Source organism: Drosophila grimshawi, unplaced genomic scaffold, assembly GCF_018153295.1.
Source record: "Drosophila grimshawi isolate 15287-2541.00 unplaced genomic scaffold, ASM1815329v1 contig_311, whole genome shotgun sequence".
Lineage (NCBI taxonomy): Eukaryota > Metazoa > Arthropoda > Insecta > Diptera > Drosophilidae > Drosophila > Drosophila grimshawi.
Genome location: NW_025063098.1, coordinates 25,640,733 through 25,652,082, shown reverse-complemented (window position 1 = coordinate 25,652,082; position 11,350 = coordinate 25,640,733). Strand labels below are relative to the sequence as shown.

Below are 11,350 nucleotides of genomic sequence, written 5' to 3'. Positions count from 1 at the left end.
GCATGTATCTATATGAATGCATAATTAATAGTTGCACTTTTTGCTTGCTCAGACAATCGTGTTAATTATTTTTGCTATTTTTACAAGTATGATGATGCTATTAACTATTGGGGAGTGTCATAAGCATACTCTTCCCCAGAGTATTATAAATTGAAGATAAAGTGTGGCAATATATTATAGACGAGTAAATTATGTAACTGGCATATGAAGAATCGATCGAATAAGTTCTTGTTTGCAGTGCATTTTTTGCTACTCGAAGTAGTTAATTGTGCAATTTATCATAAATCATCTATAATTCACTTCGATACAATTTCAATTTGAATGTATAATGATTTTGTTGTGAAGTTTGTAACTCATTAAACATTTTTAAAATATAAATAAAGTGGATGACTCAAAGCCAAATCAATTTTTTCGATGGTAAGAAACAAACCTGGAGGCTTAAAAAACAATTAATGTTTTCTTAAAATTGCAATGGCTTTTGTTATGGGACGGTAAAATAAAATTAATATTATATTTTCTATTTTATATAAGAGCATTGGCATTTTATTGAACTTTATATGCTATTTCTATCAATATCTAATAATAGGTTGATGTTTACGATTTTCAGTACAATTTAGATGTTGCCAAGTTGACTTCGAACCAGAAAGAGTATGTAATCGTTGGGGTGCAGTTTTTGGTAGGTCAGGTATTAGTTGGCTTATACCTATGGCCAATTCTACATGTGGCATTGTCAATTCTGATTACAAAAATACAAAATATTGTACTGAATATAATGCAGTAACTTAGTCATTTCTTCAAACAATACCATTTATGTTTACTTAACATACACTTGCAGTAATAATATTATATAATGAGTTTTATCTACAAATACTTGTACATAGTTCTATGAAATGAATCGGGCAACAGCAGTAACAATATTAATGCGATAAATACTTGTATCTGAAGTCGAAAGAAACTACTGAATGCTAAGGAACATGGAGCGTAGATTACAATGCCAGCAGTCTCAAACGCGAAGCCATCGCGATCGGAGCTCAAAACACACAGCTTCGAGCATATACACACTCACATATTTATATATATATATATATATATATATATATATAGATATATATAGATAGATATATATAGCAATATGTCAAAAATCAAGTATCATCTCATTCAAACGGAAGTGACCTTATTCGGTGACAGATCCGGCGTATATAGATTTCTCAAAATCGGTGCAATATGTGCCACATTTCTGTTAATTGTATGTTATAGCAATTGGACAATTAGTGTTAATACAACACCCAGTAAAACCTCGTTGCCGCCAAACGCAGCGAACTTAACCTATATTCTTGGGGATAAGGGCGATAAGGATATTGCCTTGGAGCAGTCAGCATCAGTTGTGCATCTGAAAATAGAAACTACAACACATTTAAATCCTTCATCGAAATCAAATACAAGCTTGGGTTAATATCATTATAAATATTTAGTCTTTATACATCTTTATGATAGTTGTGTGCTTGCTTAGGTCCCAACATATTGGATAATTATTTTGTGTACACCTCACATTGTCGCATGCCGGCGCTGAATCCTTTTACCAAGGATGTGCTCAAGATTTTTAAAAAAATGCAATACGCAACTTGTGACAGGAGTAAGGTCCTCTTATCGGTGGACTATGATGACCGGATAGGACGCTATAAGTTCCATATAAATGATACGAATATCAAATGTTGTTATCGAAAAGTTCAACGGAATGGAAAAGGAGCTCGTGCAGATAATGATTACAAGTAAGCATGGCCACGTCATCCATAGCCAAAAGTTATCTAAATCAAATTCGAATATCATTTGTAGACTGGCGTCATGCGAATATTTCGAACAGGACTCTTTGGTACCTCAAGATGTGGATGCTGCCGTTACCGAATGCCGTCGGTTGAAAGAGAAAAGCCTGTTGCAACACGCTGCCTTTGGATTTGTGCAACCAAAGGAACAACTTATGAATAACTCATTTGCGAATGATTCACTTGAAAGTGAATCCTTTGAGAGCAGACCCAGTGTCCTGCTGTGGGGCATTGATTCCATGTCACGCATGAACTTTGAACGGACCATGCCCCTAATGTTCAAGTATCTGAGGGAGGAGAATTGGTTTGAGCTGAGGGGCTATAATAAGGTCAGTGAACCCTACATTGATTCTACCCTCAGGACAACAAAATTGATTTGAATTTCAGAAATTCACCTTTCTTTTGGCGCCATAATTTATAGAGAAATTTTTTAAATTTCTGGTTGATTTTTGGTCTGAGTTGATTAAATGAATTCGTTTTTGCCAAGATATAATGATTTTTTTTTACAGATGGGCGATAATACATTTCCCAATTTGATGGCTCTGCTGACTGGCTTCAATAGCACGAGATCATATTCGGTGTGTCGGCCAACAGCAGTGGGTGGCATGGATGCCTGTCCGCTTATGTGGAAAGACTACAAGAAGCATGGTTATGTTACAGCTTATGCCGAGGATTGGGGCAAATTCGCCACGTTCAACTACAACAAGAAGGGATTTGCTAAGCCGCCAACGGATTACTATCCGCGTCCTCTGATGCTCGCCGCTGAGAAGGAACTAAAGAAAGTTGTGGTTTCAAATATACCCTACTGTTTGGGCCATCGTCACTATGCGGAATATATTTATGATTTTGCAATACAATTCACTAAGGTCTATAGGAATCAATCGACCTTTGGGATGTTTTGGACAAACAGTTTTAGTCATAACAATTTTATGTTGCCCTCATCGATGGATACAAAGATGCTGGAATATATGCGTACACTGAGCGAAAGTGGGGTTCTTGAGAAGTCTATAGTGATTTTCTTCAGTGATCATGGTATGCGTTTTGGGCCACTGCGAAGATTGGACAGTGGCTTTCTCGAGGAAAGAATGCCCATTATATACATCTGGCTCCCCCAGTGGTTTAAGGATAAATATCCTGTATTTGTGCATAATTTGCACTCGAATAGGAATCGCTTAACTTCTCCTTACGATATCTATGCCACTTTAAAACACATTCTGCAACTTGAGACGCCACTAGCTGAGTTACCACGTCCTGAAGGATGTCCCAGTTGCCACAGCCTATTTCACGAAGTGGCCGAGACGAGAGACTGCAATGATACGGGCATAAGTGCTCATTGGTGCACTTGCCACACCTTTAAATATAATTCGAAGAGTGATAATCATATCAAGGAGGTGGCACAACAATTAATCGATGCCACAAATGATTATCTTAAATCCAATAATCTAACTAAATTATGTCAAACATTAAAACTCTCAAATATTGAGTCGGTGCAGCGAAAAATTGGCCACGAAGTCAAGGAGTACGAGTCCTATCTGATTAGATACGAAGCTGAACCAGAGAATGCAATCTTTGAGGCATCCGCAAGTTGGCATAATAATACAAGAAAAATGTCCATTCATGTGCCCGATATAAGTCGCTTGGACTCGTATCGTAAAATATCCGAATGCATTGAGGATAATATTGCCAAAAAGTTTTGCATCTGCTTCCCTGAGACGCTGAGACGCCATTAAAAGAAAGGGATAAATGGTAAAATGAAGCTGTGCAAAAGTACAGACAGAAAAATGCATTTACTTCCTCATAGTGTATATATATATAGGTATCTATATATAGCCATGTCCGTCAGTCCGTTTTCAGAGGCTAGATATTTAAAATTTACATATCTATCTACCTATATAATACGCAGATCAAGTTTATTTAATTTAGTCGATAACTGCCATAGTTATATATCGATACGGATAAGAAACGCAGATTTTCATATTGAACAAACCAATGTCAGCAGACCTACTATGTAGGATACTACAACAGGGTATCTCCTAGTCGAGCTATCTCGACTCGAACATGCGAAATTATTTTTATGTTTAATGTAGGTTAATATTTTTTTATATTTTGAAGATTTGTTTTAAACAATAATCAAATTTTTCTTAGTTGTTCATTGTGTTTAAAAACATTTTACAGATTGTAAGTCTCAGTTTGAGATTGAAATTCCTTAATTTCGATTTTCGATACTTGAATCAATGCATTTTATTTACCCTGTGCATTATAACAAAGTACAAGATTGAATCATAAAATGAAATTCTAAAAAAAAAGATTATATTCTAAGAATATTTGGCAATAATAAATATATGTTCATAATTAATATCTGCTAAAATAACAATTAATTTTTGGTTTTGCTTTGATTAGTTTTTGACGATAAGAAGGATTGGGTGCATAGAATCATAGCATATCTTTGTGATTAAATGGGTTGTACCCCCCAAAATTTTCAATGGCTGATAACCCACAATCAGCTAAGCACTTCTCAGTTGGCAGTTGAGTAAGGCGCATCGAGCTGCGGGCGAATTTCAACAAACAAATGTGTTAAATAAAAAACAAAAATATCAAATCGATGGCCAAAGTGAAATACCATTTAATCAAACCGGAAGACAAGGCTGTAAATGAAACAAAATGCACTCCTCACGGTACTTTAAAAATTCTACTAGCTGCTGCAATACTGCTACTGACCGGATTATATTATTATTGTTATTATTGTAATGTTAGTGCAATTGAGGGATTCGCACTGCAAACCACACAAATCGATATATTTAATACAACTCATAGTGTTTTTGAGCATTTTGTTGAGTTAGATGCAGATCCCAAATACTTTATAAAGACCTCCAAGTGCCTAATGCTAGTTATGCCCGATCTGGCGAAGAATTATAGAAAAAAGTCATATACAAAGTGTGACAAAAGTAAGGATCTAATCACCCCCAAATATGATCACACACAACGCAGCCATAGTCTGCATCTGAACGAAGTGAATATTACATGTTGCTATAAGCAAATATTGCGTTGGGGAACTGACACCAAAGCGGACAACCAGTTTCAGTAAGTGCTTGGAGTACGTCAAACAATAAATCTAATCTAATCTAATCTAATATAAATACTAGCTTGCAGCCGTGTAGTAACTTTCATCAGGACTTTGTAGTGCCTCAGCGTGTGGATGGCATCATAACCGAATGCCGTCGGTTGACTGATAAAAAGCTGTTGCAAAAAGATGCCTTTGGATTTGTGCAACCAAAGGGACAACTTATGAATAACTCATTTGCGAATGATTCACTTGAAAGTGAATCCTTTGAGAGCAGACCCAGTGTCCTGCTGTGGGGCATTGATTCCATGTCACGCATGAACTTTGAGCGGACTATGCCCCTAATGTTCAAGTATCTGAGGGAGGAAAATTGGTTTGAGCTGAGGGGCTATAATAAGGTCAGTAAACCGTATATATAACTTATTATCGAAGGTTAATTGCTACACTCAGGAAAATAAAAAATTCGCTCAGAATCGGCATAATTTTGGGGCAAGTATTCCTCAGAAAGTAAATTGAATATGTTGGAGGTTGTGGCTTTCTTAATTTCGGAGTGGATTCTTTTATAATTTAGACAACATTTTAAATATAAATAAATTAGTTTATTTCTGAAGAAAAGCAAACTTCCAATTTTTAGGGCAATTTTCGAATTTCAATTAGATTTTGGTTTCTGAGTGCATTATTTAAATCACTTCTTTTTTGCCATGATATAATTATTGTTTTTTCTACAGATTGACGATAATACATTTCCGAATTTGATGGCTGTGCTCACAGGATACAATCTAACGCGATCGATGTCCGTCTGTCGGCCAAACGATGTCGGTGGCTTGGATGATTGCCCTTTTCAGTGGAAGAGTTTCAAGGCGCAAGGATATGTAACGGCTTATGCTGAGGATTGGAGCGAATATTCGACATTTAATTTCAATTTCAAAGGCTTTCATAAGCCACCAACGGATTACTATGCACGTCCACTGATACTGGCCGTGGAGCGGGAGCTGCCGAAGATCAATGATATGAATATACCCTATTGTGTGGGCCGTCGCCATTTTGCAGAGTATATTTATGATGCGGCAATACAGTTTACGGAAGTCTATAGGAATCAGTCGACTTTCGGCATGTTTTGGACAAACAGTTTTAGTCACAACAATTTTATGTTGCCCTCATCGATGGATACAAGGATGCTGGAATATATGCGTACACTGAGCGAAAGTGGGGTGCTTGAAAAGTCTATAGTGATTTTCTTCAGTGATCATGGTATGCGTTTTGGGCAACTGCGGGCATTAAAGACGGGATTTCTGGAGGAAAGGATGCCCATTATGTACATCTCGCTGCCTCGATGGTTTAAAAATAAATATCCTGAATTTGTGCATAGTTTACAATTGAATCAGAATCGCTTAACTTCTCCTTATGATATCTACGCCACTTTGAAACACATTCTGCAACTGGATACTCCATTAAATGATTTGCCACGTCCTGAAGGATGTCCCCGCTGTCACAGTCTATTCCACGAAGTGACTGAGACAAGAGATTGCCGGGAGGCGGGCATTGCTGATTTTTGGTGCACTTGCCAAGAACTCGGTGAGATCTCGAAAAGTGAGCCCAAAGCAAGGATGATGGCCGAGCAGCTGGTAGAAGCCACAAATAATTATTTGTCAGATAAAAAATTGTCCGACATTTGTCAGAAATTGCAACTAAATAAAATTGAGTTGGTGCAACGGCAAATGGTGCAAGGATCAAACGAATCCGAGTTCTATGTGGTCAGATATGAGACGAAGCAGGCCTGGGCAATTTTTGAGGCCTGGGCACAGTGGAACAATGCGACACAAAAGATCTCAACGAGTGTGACTCGAATTAGTCGCTTGACGAGCTATCGCCAACACTCTGGTTGTGTACGCGATGCTGTTGCCAAGAAGTACTGCATCTGCCGGACAAAATAATTAACCACAATCAACCCAGGGCAATTCTGGTTGAGTGGAGTACCGCAAGGACCATAGCTCAAGTGATGCATCTGCATCTGCATCTACATCCGCATTTGTATCTGTATCTACATCTGTTTCAATATTTCAATACTATCTTCTCTTCCGATCTCACCCTTCGCCAAAACGGTCTGTTTAATTTGTTGCCAAATTAGTTGACAATTATATGACAATTACAAACTGGTAATTGTCGCAATAGCAGCGATAGAAACACAGCTGTTTTTAGTTTAGAACACTTTGCACTTTTGTTAGACAATGCAAGCAATAAAATAAGCAGTTATTTACTACGAAATAAAATATAACAAAGAAAATCTATATATACATAGATTTATATATTATTGATTTTTTATAAATCTCTTATTTATTATTTTTAAAATTCAGGCCGATTTTTTCTGAGTGTAGGTTGTTTTTTTCTCTGTCAATGTGAACAAAGGCATTCAGCAGAAATTGATATTTATTTACCTTGATTACAAAGTCATATCTATATAAATTTTAATTTTGATATCAATGTTAATTAAGTGTTGTTATTTACTACAGCAAATGCGTTGACAGCTTTTCAGTAAAATATCCTAAAAGGGGAACCCGATTTGTAATTATTACATTAACACATTGGAAATGCGTATGAGTGGAATAATGAAGTTGTGAAAGATAATAATGTATATATTTTAAAGGTTTGCATTTCAAAATTTCACGGTGGATTTTTCTAACAATTTCCGACTTTCATTCTTGTTTTTAAATAAATAAGAAAGTGCAGATGAATGTCTATAAAAAAAAGAAGGCATCCATTTGGCCCCTCTCCAACCACCCGCCAGCCCTCAACTGATTAAAATAAGTTAATCTGTGCCCGCATATACTCGTATGTATACATATATATTTGATATTCCACAACAATGAAAACCCCTTCACTGACCGTTTACTTCCGTTTCCATTTCACTTCTCTGCTGTGCATTTAATATAGTTTAAAGATGGGTTCTTCTTGCAGTTTCCTCTCGTTCACCTTGGTCCTTGGTCTTGTTTGCAACTTATATGATCGGATTATCCGGCGGATTAGGCGCAGATTTGCGCAAGCTCATTTGCCATCATAAACATCGTCCTTTGTAAAAATAGTATGCCGTCGGCAGTTTTATTTGTAATTTGATATTTTTGGTTGCATATATATATACATATATATGCAAACAATGGGAAAGCGGAAAAACAAATTATTCTTGACCATGAAAACAGCAACAATTGCGGAATCGGCTTAAGAAAACACTCCCCCGGCTTCCTCGCTCTCACTCTCACTGTCTCTTTCTTTTTGTCTCACTGTCTTTCTCCCTCTTAGTCCTATTTTATTTGCTGTTTTTCCGGCACGTGAATTATTCAATTTTCATTGATGATTCTTACAACACGAATTTCCTATAGACAATAGGCTTTTGGCCACAGTACATGATATTTCATGATATCCTTGTCGGCAAGGACTAATGTGGGCCATGTGTGGGAATTGAGTCAAACAAGTCAAAATTGCAGTTTCCACAAAGACCTTATTATCAATGATATCAAATTACTCAAATTGTGTTGTGTAATTCAAATTTGCATTAAAAGAGTTCATTCTCTTTAGATTTTAGAAGCGATTGATTTAAATGACAACGGAAGAAGAAGCTAGAATATTTATATATTGATTTTGATGTTTGTTGAATATATAATATTTAATAGTTTAATATAATACCTGTTCTCAGACATTGAACCTTAAATAATTTTTTTGTAAGTATAAAAGTCAGCCATGTCTGCCCATTTTTTTTAAAGCTAAATAAATAAGTTGTCGGTTAATTCTTCAGCATTTTTTATATCATATTTATTTAAAATTTGTATAAAACATTCTTAAATACTTTTCTTTCTTTTTTTTCTCGAATTTTCATTTATTGATTTGGAAATGGCTTGAAAATATTAAACAATTGTCAAACTAACTAAAACTTAATTTGGCAAAATATTTCTCTAATTTTTTACAATATATTCTTATCGTCGCTGTAAATATAGATACGAGATCATTTCAAAAAATAAATAAATAATGCAGTTTTTATAAATATATTTGTTGGCATTGTTTCTTGTAGATATATATGTAAATGTATGTTTAACTAGATCGGCTTTATATAATATAAAAAATAGATGTATATGTAGATCGGTTTTACCAATGTGAACCAGTCTTTACTCAGTCTTTAATATGGTACATTTAAAACAATCAAAATGAGCTCTGCAATGAGTTGAACGCTTTTCTTTTAGTAATCAAAGTAACAAATAATAATATGGTCAAATAATTATTTTATTAAACTGTACTAATGACTTATATATATTGTCTTCTTTTGTTGCTTAAGCATAGGTTTACAATTAAACAAAATGTATTTACAGGGCAGGCATAGAAGATGGATAGATTCTATCTGAAATGCACACAATCACACAAGTTACACAGGAACAAGATAACAACGATTAAACAATGACAATCATATCCGGCTCTGGACTGGATGCATTTGATGAGAAAGTGGAATCACAGCTTTCGTCCTTTTCCCGTTTCTCTCTTCGTTCGCGAGCGCGACGATTCTGGAACCAGATCTTCACACGGGTATTTGTCAACTCCAATGACTCGGCCAATTTATTTGCATCCTCGGCACTCAGATAATTGGACTCCTTGTAGGCGGACTCCAGAGCCTGCAGCTGACCGGGTGTGAAAGGTATTCTTGGCAGTCGTCCTGGCATCCGTTTCGCGGGTCCTTGACGCAGTGCCCGGGGCAATTTGGGTGGATGATAGCGTGTGTATTGCAGCCAATCGTACATGGGTCCAGCTCCAGCATTTTCCAGCGGAGCAACTGGACTTGTCTCTCGGTGTCCATATGGATGATAACGATGTGCTAGACTAACGCCCAATCTCTGAAGAATGCCAACGGAGGCATTGGTGCCCACAAATCTATCGCCAGCGCGATTCAATATATAATCAATGCTAAAATCACTCATATTCCGATCCTTGTGCGTCTCGTTGCAAACGGCTACTGTGCAGATCTCGGCGCATCCTGCTGCTATTTAAAGGACACCCTACACTCGGCCCAGCGCCATTTTGTGCATTCGCAGCAAGCAGGCAGACTGGCAGACAAACTGTTGCCATCCCTTTCTGGCCCGTCATACGAATCGGATTTTTTGGGCAAGGCAACGAGGCGTTTAATAGGCGTTGCCCCTCCCATCATCATCAGCATCGTCAGGTAGTCAGTTGATACATATATATATTTATATATTACCCTTATCAGCCCCTGATTAGGGCAGCGCAAGTAATTGAAGTTGACACACTCAACAAACCAGGCAAAAGATTCAGATACAAATCGCTCAAGTATCTGTATCTCTGTATCTGTATCTCTGCATATTGTTTATTTATTTGTGGTAATCGTTTGTGGCTTGCATTTTATACATTTGGGTGGTGCTTTTTGCTTTTTGCTTTCAGTGCCTCCTTTCAATTTACTCATCTGCTGCGCCATTTTCAATGGTTGTACGAGCTGAGCCTCAAATTTTAATATGTTTTGATTGATTTGTAATTTTGTTTTCATAACGAGTTTCCAAACAGCGACCCTCAATAACAAACAACAAAAAAGTATCAATTACAATACAAATAAACGGCATTTGCTCAGCTAAGCTAACCCTGCAAATCGAGTTTATATATGGGAAATTATATTGTCATTAAAATAATAAACTGAACCAGTAATTGTTACTTAAAATAATCATTTGCAAAATATAAATAAATAAAAAATATAAATAAATAAATATATATAAATTATAGATAATGTTTATTAGCAAATTGTATAAATACAATAATAATATAAGATTATTTTATAAATATAAATTGTAATTAATACATTATATAAATTATATATTATACAAATTTGATCAGTCTTCTATCCACGACAGGTTATTTTATAAACCAAGCTTGCTGTTTGTCCTCTGAAAATTGTATCTGAAAACTTAAAAAATTGAATTTTAATTTAGCATTTAAAATTGTCAACAATAATTCCTTTTATAACTAAAGTAACTAAAGTTTACGAAATTTTTTTGTGTATTTTTTAGAGTGAAAAGACTTATTTAGATGCAAGTTGTTTTGCAAAATTCATATATAAAACTAGATAGATCGAACAACTATATTACATAGCATTCAAACGATCGATTGGTCAGCATCAATAAAACTTCAAATAATAATTACAATTCCTAACAGACCCTCAAATGTATATCTCAATATGACAGGCCGAAGGATATATATATATAGATAGATACATATATATTTAGGATATGTATACCTGAACTTTCAGCCGCCTCCTTGTGTCTGGCCTAAACCACACTCATTAGTTGTACATAATTCGTGTAAATTTGTAAAATCGGCTTATGATTTGCATTCAATGAGCAAATGTTTATGTTACAAATCTAGTCCTGTTTGACAAACAATGCGGCAATATTTATTCAAATGGCGTAGAATAAAACACAGCCATGCG

General features: G+C 35.8%; 3 protein-coding genes across 3 annotated transcripts; 2 read left to right on the top strand and 1 right to left on the bottom strand.

The window, feature by feature from the left end:
• Positions 1-1,104: 1,104 nt before the first annotated feature.
• On the top strand, positions 1,105-3,619 carry LOC6568151. The gene is made up of 4 exons (XM_032740574.1): positions 1,105-1,448; positions 1,511-1,769; positions 1,834-2,149; positions 2,330-3,619. The coding sequence occupies exons 1-4, from the start codon at positions 1,133-1,135 to the stop codon at positions 3,548-3,550; spliced, it is 2,112 nt and encodes a 703-aa protein (XP_032596465.1). The 5' UTR covers positions 1,105-1,132; the 3' UTR covers positions 3,551-3,619.
• An 803-nt stretch (positions 3,620-4,422) lies between these two features.
• Positions 4,423-6,815, top strand: LOC6568152. The gene is made up of 3 exons (XM_001994453.2): positions 4,423-4,901; positions 4,964-5,279; positions 5,610-6,815. Exons 1-3 carry the CDS (start codon positions 4,423-4,425, stop codon positions 6,813-6,815), a joined length of 2,001 nt encoding a protein of 666 aa, XP_001994489.2.
• A 2,499-nt stretch (positions 6,816-9,314) lies between these two features.
• LOC6568153 (homeobox protein MSH-C) lies at positions 9,315-9,836 on the bottom strand. Its single transcript, XM_001994454.1, has one exon. It carries the CDS (start codon positions 9,834-9,836, stop codon positions 9,315-9,317), a length of 522 nt encoding a protein of 173 aa, XP_001994490.1.
• Between the last annotated feature and the right edge of the window lie 1,514 nt (positions 9,837-11,350).

Excerpts from the sequence above, each read along its gene's own strand:
- LOC6568151 (XM_032740574.1), top strand. The coding sequence starts at position 1,133 with ATGTCAAAAATCAAGTATCATCTCATTCAAACGGAAGTGACCTTATTC. Across the intron at positions 1,449-1,510 it reads GAAATCAAATACAAGCTTGG|GTCCCAACATATTGGATAAT; the intron begins GTTAATATCATT and ends GTGCTTGCTTAG. Across the intron at positions 2,150-2,329 it reads AGCTGAGGGGCTATAATAAG|ATGGGCGATAATACATTTCC; the intron begins GTCAGTGAACCC and ends TTTTTTTTACAG.
- LOC6568152 (XM_001994453.2), top strand. The coding sequence starts at position 4,423 with ATGGCCAAAGTGAAATACCATTTAATCAAACCGGAAGACAAGGCTGTA. Across the intron at positions 4,902-4,963 it reads AAAGCGGACAACCAGTTTCA|CTTGCAGCCGTGTAGTAACT; the intron begins GTAAGTGCTTGG and ends TATAAATACTAG. Across the intron at positions 5,280-5,609 it reads AGCTGAGGGGCTATAATAAG|ATTGACGATAATACATTTCC; the intron begins GTCAGTAAACCG and ends TTTTTTCTACAG.
- LOC6568153 (XM_001994454.1), bottom strand. The coding sequence starts at position 9,836 with ATGAGTGATTTTAGCATTGATTATATATTGAATCGCGCTGGCGATAGA.